At 31.9% G+C, this 13403-nt stretch overlaps 1 protein-coding gene across 2 annotated transcripts; it reads left to right on the plus strand.

Annotated features, from left to right (window-relative positions):
• The first annotated feature begins 3903 nt into the window (after positions 1 to 3903).
• LOC105180135 (uncharacterized) lies at positions 3904 to 7626 on the plus strand. Of its 2 annotated transcripts, none has more exons than XM_011103824.2 (3): positions 3904 to 4894; positions 6338 to 6697; positions 6786 to 7626. In XM_011103824.2, the coding sequence occupies exons 1-3, from the start codon at positions 4748 to 4750 to the stop codon at positions 7557 to 7559; spliced, it is 1281 nt and encodes a 426-aa protein (XP_011102126.2). In that variant the 5' UTR covers positions 3904 to 4747; the 3' UTR covers positions 7560 to 7626. The 2 variants fall into 2 exon arrangements, with proteins under 2 accessions (XP_011102126.2, XP_011102179.2); XM_011103877.2 differs by having other exon boundaries at positions 3904 to 4227.
• Positions 7627 to 13403: the final 5777 nt, after the last annotated feature.

A 13403-nucleotide genomic window follows, 5' to 3' on the forward strand; every position in this document is an offset into this window, starting at 1 on the left:
AATTTGTTTTGTACCAAAAACCTTCCTCTTTGGCAGCAATTGATGATATTTTTGGCTTGTTTCCTGTTGTCTCTTCTCACTTTTTGGATCTTAATTTTTATTCATGGGTTGCAAGAAACTTTCTCAAGTGTATTGCTTTAGTGTCAGTTTTTAGATGGTTGATGAAGTAGTCTCTTTTTCGTTTTTGTTTTTTCCCCTTTTGGTTACATTACTTAGGTGTGAAATGACCAACACTACACTTTAATACTACTATTGGGCCGAAAGGTTACTCCAATTTCTTTTCTTAATCTTATGGAAATCATCTGCTTTAACTAAAAATTCTTGTCCGAATCAATTACAGAGTAAATATATCACATTTATTATATAATTAGTCATTTTTTAGAACTGTGCATCAATCATAATGTACTTACCATATGATCAATTCTAGTTCGACTGAGTCAGGTCCGGACTACAATTTCTCTTATTTTGAACTATTTAAAGTTATATCTAAAAATAAATCCAATAAAACGTAGAAACTTATAAGATGTTTTAGAAAATCTCAATTAAACACCTTCAATGTCGTACGTTTGGTTTTATTTTTTTAAGGAACAAAATTCACTATTTATTGTCTAGTTATGTCCCCTTTATATGTACGTATTTATATTTGTATATAAGTGGGTTTTATTGTATGTATATTATTATCACTATATTTGTGAGGCAATCATTTACTAAATTTTGTTCTTATGTTTCTAAAATAATAATTATGTATTCAATACATAATTAATTATTTATAACTAAAACATTGAGATTACGATTTTTTATCAGGAAAAATCAATTTTGTGTAGTATAAAATTAAGGAATAATTCCACTCTCCTTTTCAGATGTTTAAAATAATTACACGTAGATCCCCTATAGTTTGAAAATTTACATCTAGTATTTCTGAGGTTTACTTCCGTCTAACAAATTAATAAGTCTTTATATTAGTCAAAATTCACTGTATGTGTTGATATTAACAAAAAAAATCGGAAGAAAGTTCATATTTATCCAAAATTAACTTATATTTACTCCCCTCTTTTGATGTTTGAAATAATTACACATAGATCCCCTGTGGTTTGAAAAATTGCATATAATATCCCTGAGGTTTGCTTCTGTCTAACAAATTAATAAGTCTTTCCGTAAGTCAAATTTCACCGTATGTGTTGATATTATAGAAAAAAAATCGAAAAAAATTTACATTTACCCACGATTGACTTATTGCATGTCACATAAATTTTTTATAACCAAATTACCCTATACGTCTTCACGCGTTAATGCAGGTGAGGAGGTATATGTTCACCGTTATAAAGATAGTTTAGTCTCCAAAAAATTATTTGACCTGTAATAAGTTAGAAATAAGTCAATCGAGGGTAAATATCAATTTTTATTCAGTTTATTCTATTAATATCGTCAAATTCAGTTAATTTTGACTGACATGATTATTTATTTGTTAGACGAAAATAAATTTCAAAAATATTGATTATAATTTCTCAAATCATAAGAGATTTATATATAATTATACTAAATGTAAAGAGATGGAAGTATAGTTATCCCAGAAAGTAAATATAATTTATGTGATACCTCTTTTTGTCTTTCCCTCGACTCTTCTCACATTACACTTTCTTCATACTCTATAGGGGCAATCAATTTCTTTTTTTATTAATTAATCATAATAATTTATTTATATTTTTCTTTGTATAGGAATAATTTATCAATAGTGACCACTTTATATGCTATTCTTGTCCCTAATTATCATATAGTGTCAAGATCAAAATTATTTTCGCTTAATATATAATTTTGTGACAATTTTAGAATTGTTATTTGATATCTTTTCATTAATATTATATTTTTTTTGTTGTGTGTTTTTTCCCAAGCACTATCTAATTAGTTTTTATCGATTCACTTTTTTATAAACACTATCCACTTTTGATTCTACGTATCTCAACTTCCACAATAATATTTATAACCTATTTTAACAACTAAAAATATTAGTATTAAAATTATATATAAGTATTAATAAATTATTTAAAATTAATTAAATATTAAGTAATAAATTATTAATAAATAATGATTAATAAACAAATAAAAACAGAAAAATAAAATAAAAAATTGGTGTCGTTGTCCGACTTCGGAAAATTCTACAAAAAAATAAAAATGGTGAGTATGACGACTCACATTACTTTTATAAAATTTTATTATTTTATAGTTATTGTGCAATTTATATTTTTCTTTAGAATATTTGTTTAAATAAACCAAAAGGAATGGTGGAAAAACAATTGAAAATTGAGCACAAAATAGATGAATAGTGTTTTTTCCGATTTCTAATAATAAAAAAATAAGTCAAAATAAAGAAAAACATTTTGACGCAAACATCAGGTCTATTTTGGGCCATGTGAAAAAATGAACCCACATATGGGTTATTTCTTGACATAAAATGTTCCAAGTTGATGAGAGACAGGGCATTTACCATAATTCCTTAAAGACTTGCACTAAGTGATGCGTTCATATGATGATTGTCGCATTTCATAGATAATGATGTATGACGTCTGCGCACTTTTGTGGTGTTTGATAAATATTTATCAAGTTCACTGAACTGACTCGTAGGAGTTGTCTTATGGAAGCCAATGGGTATAATCGATATGACTAGAACTAGTTGACTGCGATAGTACATGAATTAGTCCTTCGACTTGAGGAGCCACAGTAGCTTTGTGTACGGGGCCACTGTATCTTGGTCATAGCTGACGTGGCTACGTAAATACGTGGTTACCAAAAAGCCATGTATCAATGCAGTCAGAACGTCTATGGAGGTTCGTGTTCGAAGAAAGAATGATGGTGATCTCCTATGTCTTCTATGTTGTGTATTTTTCAGAAGTTCATGGGAACAGTTGTCGATCAAACAGGAAAAGTGTTTCCAATATTGATTGAGGAGACACCCAAACAGAAATACATAGATATCGAAGTCCAAGATGGGAACCGATTACGAATTCCATGCTCTTAACTTCGATCAGGAGATTGCTTGATGGAGGAACCGTATCTATATAGTACGCTCAGCTTACAGGTTCACGAAGATTGACCTATTCCCTAGTGCCATGGAGTACTGCTAGATGGCCACCCACGTTAATGGGTACCATATAATTAATGAGTTAATTGAGGGTAATTAATTAAATATAATTTAATTAATCTGAGCAAGTTAATTTCCAATTAAATTGTATATGATACAAGCCCAAGTCTAGCTGAGTAGTGAACCGACAGGGTCACACACAAATCCATGATAAAATTCTCGAAAATAATTCGTTTTGATTAATTGTGGAGAAGAAAAAGCAAAGTTGACCTTGTCTTCTTATGAAGAAGCAAAGTCGAACTTGTCCTCTTGAGAAGAAGAAGTAAAATTGAACTTCTCTTCGTAATGTGACAATATAATTTTTTCTCTTTTCAAAAAGAAGATTTGCAAAGTCGGATTTTTCTTCTTGAGAAAAAGAAGTAAAATTGAACTTCTCTTCGTAATATGACAAAATAGTTATATCTCTTTTCAAGAAGAAGAAGCAAAGTCGGATCTGTCTTCTTGAGAAAAAGAAGTAAAATCAAACTTCTCTTCATAATATGACAAAATGGTTTTGTCTCATTTCAAGAAGAAAAAGCAAAATTGGATTTGTCTTCTTGAGATGAAGAAGTAAAATTGAACTCTTCGTAATGTAACAAAATGATTTTATCTCATTTAAAGAAGAAGTAAAATGGAACTTCTCTTAATAATATGACGAAATAGTTTAGTCCCTTTTCAAGAAGGAGAATCCAACTTGTCTTCCTCTTTTGAAGAAGAGGAAGACAATTTGAATTTGGCCTCATTTGAGATCTATAAATAGGAGAGCTTATTGTTGAAAATTATATACATAAGTTATCCTCTCTTGATCTCTTTACTAGTTTTGCTCTCTTGTTCTTGTTCTCTCAAATGAGAAACGAGCTCTCTTGTCTTCTCCATCGATCAATTGTTGATCTACTATAATCCTTTAACACCTACTAGCATAGGGTTAAAGAGATTCCGTCATAGGTGGCGTGGACTATTTTTAGAGGGAAGACACTTGTGTTCCTACCGTGACGATAACCGAACACCGTTCACTTTGTCAAGCAATTAGTAGCCGTTTCCACTGTTGGTTTGGAACGGGGTTCGTTCTTGAGAACGTTCAATCACCTACATTAAACAGAGTGCACCAAAAGGTTGATATCCTAAACAATTCAATTTACTCTTTTTTGCATGAGATCTGCGTCGTAGCAGCAACTAGACGGGCGATTTGATCGCTAATTACAGTATTATATTGTAATTTAAACTCTAATTTCAGCTGCGTTTTACGTCTCAAGGGCTATAGAAAACTAATACGTCTAAGGTAAGCTTTAGTAGTGAAACAGACCACTAGAAGAAAGATTGAGCAAAATTAAAAAATAAAGGCAAATTTGATCATTGAAAGGCCATCGAAGAATCAAATATAGTTGAATATGATGAAAACTCAGGGATGGTTTGGTTGTGTTTTCAATGGGATTTTTCTCACTTTTTACTGTTTGAGAATGTGGGAATGTGTTTGTTTTGTACCTTTTTTAGTGAGAATGCATTCCCAATTCATTTCTCAATTTCAAATTTAATAGGTCAAATAGGCTTGTCATAGTTGTCTTTTCTTGTCAGCCACTATTTGCTTCTTTCCCATCAATTAAAATTGGTTTTCTCTCTCAACCATTCCTTTCAATGGACTTCTCAAATAAAACCAGCTCTCCTCCTCCTTCTTCTTCCCCTGAAACTCACCCACGGATCCATCCGTTTTTTACGAACGTCGAGTCGTGTGGTTCGAACAACATAACTTGCCGGAAGAGAAAGCGCGGCACTCGAACGAAGGTTAGCTCTGTACCACGTACCGTCTGTTTATGTTGTTTTCTTCAGTGCAGAAACAGAAATATGAAATTTGTAGTAGTGATCGAGATGCTGATAGGAATTTTCTTCTCCATTAGTATAGTGTTCAGCTGCGAGAAACTTCATGTAGTAGTTAGTGCTTGTTTTCGGCTGCGATTAAGCATACTTGTAATTTTTTTTTTGTTGGTAAATAAATGCAATTTCTTAATCCATTCGCCCCTTTTGTCGTGATTATTTTGTGAATTAAGTTATACCAAAATCACATTTAGATTACATTAAGACAATAGATTAACCGCATATTCTCCATAAGTAAATAATTAGGAAGGAAGAGAGAGGATGATTAACAGCATATTCTCTTTTATACTACAGCATTCTAATTCATATCTTACATCTCAAATCTTGAATGAGGTTGATGAAGGCTGTAGCTATGCTTTTGATTTGATACGTTTTCAGTTCCCATAAACTAACAGAGGAAAGATCAAATCTGAGTAATTTTCTTGTTCGATAAAGTTTAGTGCTGAATTGAAGTTTGCTCATTACTTTGAAAATTGTCAAAATATTTTTACTTGTTACTTGAGTTCGAATTGTGTCTATTTGGATTGAAGCTCATTCACTTCTCAAGTACTAACAGCTATATGGTACTGTACATAATTTGAAAAATCATAGATAAAAGAACTTTATACAACCTCAGAAACTATTGGGAAAAATCCAGGAAGAACCTTAGAAGAAAGGTATAATGCATTCAACATATATAGATTAATGTTGTGACTTTTGAATTTAGAGATGGATGAGGCAACAGTCATACATATTTCACTTGTAAGATCTATAACAATAAAAAGAATTTAAAGATGGATGAAGCAAAAGTCAGTAATGAAATCATCTTGCTTTTTATTACAATAAAAAGAATAACCAATATTAAGGACTTGAATGTTCTCTTATATCGCCAATTTCAAGTTAAAGAATACATTTCGTATGACTCATATTTACATTGTTCGAAGGAGTAACTCCTTTCAATTTGAACTTCCATAAGAACATTCATAACACTCATCAAATTCACAAGTTCGATTTATTCTTCTCACTTGACTAAGACTGTTTAATGGCATTTCTCTATTAACTAATGTCCTATTTTTTACGTTTCTATACATATAATGAGATGGTATCCATATTTAGATCATGTTCTAATGAAACAATACAATAATATTTATTATACACATGTTATATGCTAATGAAATAATACAATAATATTTAGTGGATTGTACTTACTACCAATAATAAATAAAATAATTACAAAAATTTATAATAATGATTAATTACAGTAAATTACAAATAGTGAAGAAATATTGTTTATACTTACAAATGTGAAGTTATGAGTTATGATTAATACTTTAGATTTTTTCACTTACGTCGTGACTTTAACTTACATGGTAGATGAGTCGAAAGGGGAAGGAGGCATGTAATACGTCTTCGGATCCAAAGTCACGGACTGACGATGCTTGGTGGGATATGCCACAGGTGTCATTGCTCATCGAATTAATGTATGAGCATTTCAAGAAAGGACACCTTCTGTCATCAACATTTAGTGAGCAAATTTGGCGTGAGATCGGGAATGAATTGTCCCAACGTAATAAAACACAATACACAGTTGCGCAGCTTAAAGGTAAGGCTAACAGGTTTCGAATGCTTTGGCGTAAGTTTTACGATTTGGTGTACAAACGGACTGGTTTTGGTTGGGACCCAACAACGTGCACCGTGACTGCATCAGAGGATCGTTGGGCTGAATGGATCGCGGTAATTGTATTACATTTCTCCTATTTATTTGATAAATCTATTCATCATTTATTGACATACGTCAACTAAAGTGTGACTGGTTATGTAGGCTAATCCGAGAGAATCTGGCTTGAAAAAGAAGGGTCTTCCTCATTTCGATTTATGTACTGAGATGTTCTCATCTTCTGTGGCCACTGGTAGCCATGCCCGTTCTTCTGCCATGCCTCCTGTATCCAACAATGACAATGATGACGTTGATGTAAGCTACCCTACAATGGCTACTGGTAATCCACTTGAATCCGGGCCCGAGCAAATTCCAACAGCAAGAAGAGGTCGGCAGCGAAAAGGGGAGCAAAGTGATCGGTTGAAGCGAGTTGATAAATGCATTGATGCCATAACCGCTTGCAGTGAAGTCAAAACTCAGAAGCTGACAAATGTTATGAACGATAATATTGGAGAATGTCATCGAGCGGGCGTAATGTCAACGTCACTCAACAATCGGCAAGCCCATTCACCAAAAGAGTTATTTAATCAACGTCACTCACAGTTGCGTAATGTCATCGAGCGGGCGTTTGATGTGCTAAAGAACAGATTCCCAATTCTGAAAGGACCTATGCCGCCATACAGCTTAGATCGTCAACGAGATCTTGTCATCGCATGTTGTGTGATCCACAACTTCATACGGAAGTTTGGCATAGATGACCAATTTTTTGAACATGGGGAACGGGGAGAGTTTGACGATCTCGACAATGAAGCAAATGACCAGTATCGTCGTTTGCCTCAACAATCGCAACAAGACATTGATACGCAAGCGGCATTCCGCGATGCAATGGCCGGTCATTTGTGGTCTGATCGAGATACCGGTAACGACAATACTGATTAAATTTTTGTATTTGCAAATGGGGTTGAGGATTAATGGCCAATTATATTTTTATATGTCTTTACATATATATATATATGTCTCCACCTATATCTATCTATCTATGTACATATATATATATTCAATATGCCGGGTGAAATATAATTTCAAAATATATAAATAACAATAATCAACATATAATCAATATAAATGTAATCAACACGGTATAAAATTAATGTATTGTTTGTATTAAATATATTTAATCGAAAAATGAGTTTCAAATTATTATAAAACCTGGATTTTATATAAATTAATAGACATCAAATCAAATGTCAAATGACTTTGCTTGTGGAAGGAAGCAATGGCTTGTGGAAGAAAACGAGTTTTCCAAGAAAATTTGCAGCAAAATGTTTATGCTCATCAATGATCTATTTGCATCAATTTTAATAAAATATACAGCACTTCTTTTTATATAATTAAAACGGTCCAAAATAATATGTAAATTGATTATTAAAATATATACATATAAAAATAATGTTGATACTTAAAAATAATATTGATACATATTAAAATATATACATATAAAAATAATTTATTTATATTAAAATATATAAATGAAAGAATGATATAGATTATTACAAAGAATTATAATTTTATATAAATTAAATACACATCAAATCAAATAACAATTGCTTGTGGAAGGAAGCAATGAGAGTTTTTCAAGAAATTTGCAACAAAATTGTTTATATAATGATGTATTTTGCATCAAATTTTACTAATATGTCCATATTTTTTAGTGTAATTTCCATGCAATCTTCCAATTTAACACCATATATATATAATCACATCAAACTTTTTATTTGTGCACCAATTGAACTACATTCTTCGGCAGAAACTTGCAGCAAATTATCTCTACTTCTTTGAGCAAAAGTTCATCTAAAATTTTGTTCTCCTTCAATATGGTGATATCCGGATACATATTTCAAGATGTGGTTTTCTATCGTGAATGGTGGACAAGGGAGATGGAGGACGTATTCGTCCAATCTCTCATATACTGCAAATGGCTCGGTATATGGCGCGCAAACGAACGCACCATGCAAGCCATCAATTCCGCCATACTCGACGTAAATAGAGATTTCAACACGCAACTAAGCTACGTTTCGGCGCAGAATAGAGTTTTCCAATTGCGACAACGCTTTTATACGCTCCAATAGGTGGAAAATCACCCGGGCGTTACATGGAACCACGATGAAAGGAAACTAACGGCCGACGACCAAGTATGGAATGCCATTGCCCGGGTACGTTTCAAAATTTTTTATGTTTGGATATTGCAAATTTCGTTTATTTTTTAGTAATACAAATTTATAAAATTGTTCGGTACGCTAATGAATAGGAGAATCTAATGCCTCGTTGCTACCAAAATGCGTACGAGCCAAAATGGGAAGAGTTGTGTGAGCTCTTCGATGTCGATGAGAACATTGACATTCCGGTACCGGACGAGGAGGAAGAAGATGACGATGATGTTCTTTTCTCGGAGCCTCCTATCGTCATTTTTGATCCAATCCGCATTGATCCGTCGTCGAGCTCGGACAACGAAAATGGCACGTCCAATGCGGCGCCGCCGGAGGAACCCCCTACTACACCAAAATGATTGTAATTTTTTTTTTAATTTGAAGATTTTATTTTTATGTAAGGCATTGATGCTTAATATAGTCCCATTTCACGTCTTCTTTTATGCTTAATAATAAAATTTGTTTGTCTTTTACATGAATCTTGTAATTATGAAAAATATATTTAGTCCCATTCACGTCTTTTTTTTCTATTAATATATAGAACAGTAATTCATATGACCGAAATAGATATTTTTTTATTACATTTATATAAAATGACATCACAACAAATTAAATTGAATTATCATTTGATCATTTTTTTTGTTCGATCGAAATTGATATTATTCTTTAATGTAAATAAATTACATGAATTACTAAAAATAAAAGAAACAAAACAAAAGATCCAATCACAGGTGATGTGTATACCAGAAGTTAGTAAACTTTATAAATTGGTGCATTGTTGAGGCCATTTTCCCTTTGATTTCATCTTACAGAACTTAGTAGATATATATATATATATATATTCCGAAATTACTGGGTTATGGTGATGGCCTGGACTTGAGCGAGTCCGGTCACGTGTAGCGGCAATTATCATAAGTTGCACCATAAACAATTAAACCGTTTCAATTAAAATAAAATTAGAGAATTTTGCAATAATGAAATGTCTCCATAGTAATTTGCAACAATAAAAAGTGTCAATTTATTTGCATTTATTTTTCGCCTCATTTCCAAACGGATGGTCTATGATTTATTGAACTAAATAAATTATAATATAAGTCATCTTGACACGGAACAATACTTTCAATTCTCTAAAGTTTGTCATATTGTAATTACATGCCTTTCAATTTTTTTCGTTTCACAGTTAATCACTCATATGATTTAAATATCTAATAAAATATTTTTACAATTTTTGATTTCTTTTTTGTTCAATTCATTCTTTTGTTTTTCATCCACATTTTTTGGATTTATTTGCACCAATGAAATTGGGTTTTTCTTACTGGACTATTAATTTATTTTAATTTATTATATAATGATTCAGTTAATTATTCATGACAATTAATTTAGATAAATTTAAATTAATATAAATAGAATTAAAATAATATAAAAAGGAGACAAACATTCAATCAATTAGGTCAACCCTCATAACTAATTTCTGTTACATCAAAAGTACATATACCTATATTCAACATTCTCACACCTATATACATACATTTGGAAACAACTAAACCAAACATATTCTCAATTTTCGCACAAAAACCAATAAAGCATTTCCATCCCATTTTCAAAAGTTGGAAATTGAAAATGAAAATGAAAACACAACCAAACCAGCCCTCATATTCTCACTAGCTATTTTGTCAATTGATGCTTCCAAGTATTAGGTGTTGGATTCGATATTTAATAATCATATGTTTTCTTATCCGAGCTGGTTTTTTAGATTTAAAGAACTAAATGATGGTGTTGGTTACACAACAAATAATATTTATTTTATTACAAATGAAATTAGTTCAATCTGTTTGAAGAATCAGGATGGATCAATTACAACTTTTAATAAATGTTTGATAGGTAGAAAATTGATGAAAAATCTATTTTCCACCGTGAACTTTTGAATCAAAATAGTTCGAAGTGAGAGCAAAAGATGGTGCATTGGAAATCATTTATGGTACCTCTTGGTGATGGAGGGAATTCAAAAAGACAAAATTTGTACCGCTAGCTACTTCATCACCTGGTGCTTTTGATATTGGGATGTCGATTTTAGCATGTAGTCATATGATGTTTCCTCATCAAAGTTGGTTCTTTGATTTTAAAAAACTAAATGATGAAGTTGTCTGCACAACAAATAATATTCATCTTATCACATGTCGAATTGGTTCAATCTGTTTGAATAATCAAGATTGGTCAATTATAACCTTAATAGGTGTTCAATATGTACAGAAACTGATGAAAAATCTCATTTTAGTGGGAACTTTAGAATCAAAATGGTCAGAAGTGAGATAAAAAATGGTGATATGAAAATTATTTCTGGTGCACACGTGGTGATGAAGGTTATTTGAAAAAAAATATTTGTACCACTATTTGGGTAGTACAGTTATTGAAACTGCTGCAGCAACTTCCATGAATAATGGGAAAAAATCGGAAGGGATTAGGCTATAATATATGTGCTTGGGACATGAATGTGATAAATCCTCGAACTCGTTCATAAAATAAGGATTGTTGAAGAGAGTTCAATCTTTGAAATTGGATTAATGTGAGGATTGCATCAAAGGAAAACAGAGAAGAGCGAAATTTAGAACAAAATTCCACAATACTTAAGGGATTTTGAATTATGTTCATTGTGATGTATAAGGCCCCTAAAAAACAAGCTCTTTATGAGAAAAACACTATTATGTCACACTTGTTAATGATTATTTTCGGAGAGTTTGGGTGTGCATGATGAAGATAAAGCATGAAGGGTTAGGAGTGTTCCTCAGATGGAAAAAGATGAGGAGAACTTAGACAGGCATAGGAATCAAATGCCTATATACAGACAATGGTGGAGAATACATAAATGATCCATTTGAGGAAATCTCTAAACATGAAGGCATTGCCAGACACTTCATTCAATCGAACTTTGCTGGAGAATATTCAATGTTTGCTATTTAATGATGGGTTGGATAGAAAATTTGGGTGAGGACTATGATATCTCGTCAATCATCTACCGACTACTATTATTGATGGAAAATTTCTATTGGAGAAACGATTTGGTAAGCCTACTATAGATTATGACTGCTAACATATGTTTGGTTCCAATATAAACTATCATGTTAATGGATCTAAGTTAGATCTAAGAGCAAAGAATGTGATATTTATGGGGCTAACCATTGGCATAAGAGATTGTCATCATAGTGCCCGAACACAAAAAAAAATCAATAGGATGTAACATTTTATGAGTCTACCATATTGAAGAAGGTATGAACTAAACACTCAAATGGTGTTCTGAAACCAATGGAGTTTTAAAGAGTTGTAGTTCTAGCAAATGATCATCTCGCAGCCCAGCAGAGGTCGCATGAGGGTTTTACTCTTCTCCGGAATGTGAGCCGGTGGTCATAGGCTTTGCTCACCAACTTATACTTGGTTAGTTTGGAGTCCTGCTGTTGGTAAACTTTATTTTATGTATATAGTTATCCGAGGCAAATATGTAATATCCAGTAGATTTGATTCGCAGTAGATCTTTTTTTCTATTCGGATAAGTGTTTGGGATGCGGATTTTGAATTCTATCGAATAATGCAGAAAAATACTTGGGATCTATTTAACGGTGGTTTGGATCACAATCTAAGGATTTTTAGTTTTACTGAAACCACTCTAATCCACGAGAAGGATTGTTGTACCTCTTCTTAAAATAAAAGTCATAGTAGAATAAAATATAGTTGAGTGTGATAAAAATTCATATTTCTCACTAGTTACTTCCTTAGTTGGTTCTTTTGATGTTTGTATGTTGAATTCAACATTGGATCATCATATTTTTCCTCATAGGGATTGGTTTTTTTTTTATTTTAAAGAACTAAATGGGAGTTGTCTACAGAACAAATAATATTCATCTGATCACATATGGAATATGTTCAATCCGATTGAAAAATCAAGACGAATCAATTACAACCTAAATAGGTGTTCGATATATACTGAAATTGATGAAAAAATCTCAATTTCATGGGAACTTTAGTATCAAAATGGTTATAAGTAAGAGCAAAAAATGGTGCGATGAAAATAATTTCTGTTGCACGCGTGATGATGAAGATTATTCAAAAAATAATAATAATTTACCACTATTTTGGTAGTACATGCATTGAACTTGTTGGAGCAACTTCCACGGATGATTAAGAGTCAAAAGAAACCAGACTATGACATGTGCGTTTAGGATAAGCAATTGATAAATCCTTGAACTTTATCATAAAATAAGAATTATCGAAAGGAGTACGATCTTCCAACCTCGATATATGTAAGCATTGCATCAAAAGAAAATAGACAGGTGTGAAATTTGGAATAATAATCCCCAATACTCAAAGGATTTTGGATTATATTCATTCTGGTGTATGGGGTTCCTTTAAAACAAGTTCTTTAGAAAGAAAATACTATTATGTCCAATTTGTTGATGATATTCCTAAAGAATTTGGAAATACACGATGAAGACAAAAGATGAAGCGTTATGGGTATTCCTCATATAGAATAAGATAATGGGAACTTAGACATGCAAACTGATCAAATGTCTCCTTACGAATAATG

The sequence above is a fragment of the Sesamum indicum genome, linkage group LG1, assembly GCF_026168435.1.
Source record: "Sesamum indicum cultivar Baizhima isolate 11 linkage group LG1, ASM2616843v1, whole genome shotgun sequence".
Classification (NCBI taxonomy): Eukaryota; Viridiplantae; Streptophyta; class Magnoliopsida; order Lamiales; family Pedaliaceae; genus Sesamum; species Sesamum indicum.

Excerpts from the sequence above, each read along its gene's own strand:
- LOC105180135 (XM_011103824.2), top strand. The coding sequence starts at position 4,748 with ATGGACTTCTCAAATAAAACCAGCTCTCCTCCTCCTTCTTCTTCCCCT. Across the intron at positions 4,895-6,337 it reads AGCGCGGCACTCGAACGAAG|ATGAGTCGAAAGGGGAAGGA; the intron begins GTTAGCTCTGTA and ends CTTACATGGTAG. Across the intron at positions 6,698-6,785 it reads GTTGGGCTGAATGGATCGCG|GCTAATCCGAGAGAATCTGG; the intron begins GTAATTGTATTA and ends CTGGTTATGTAG.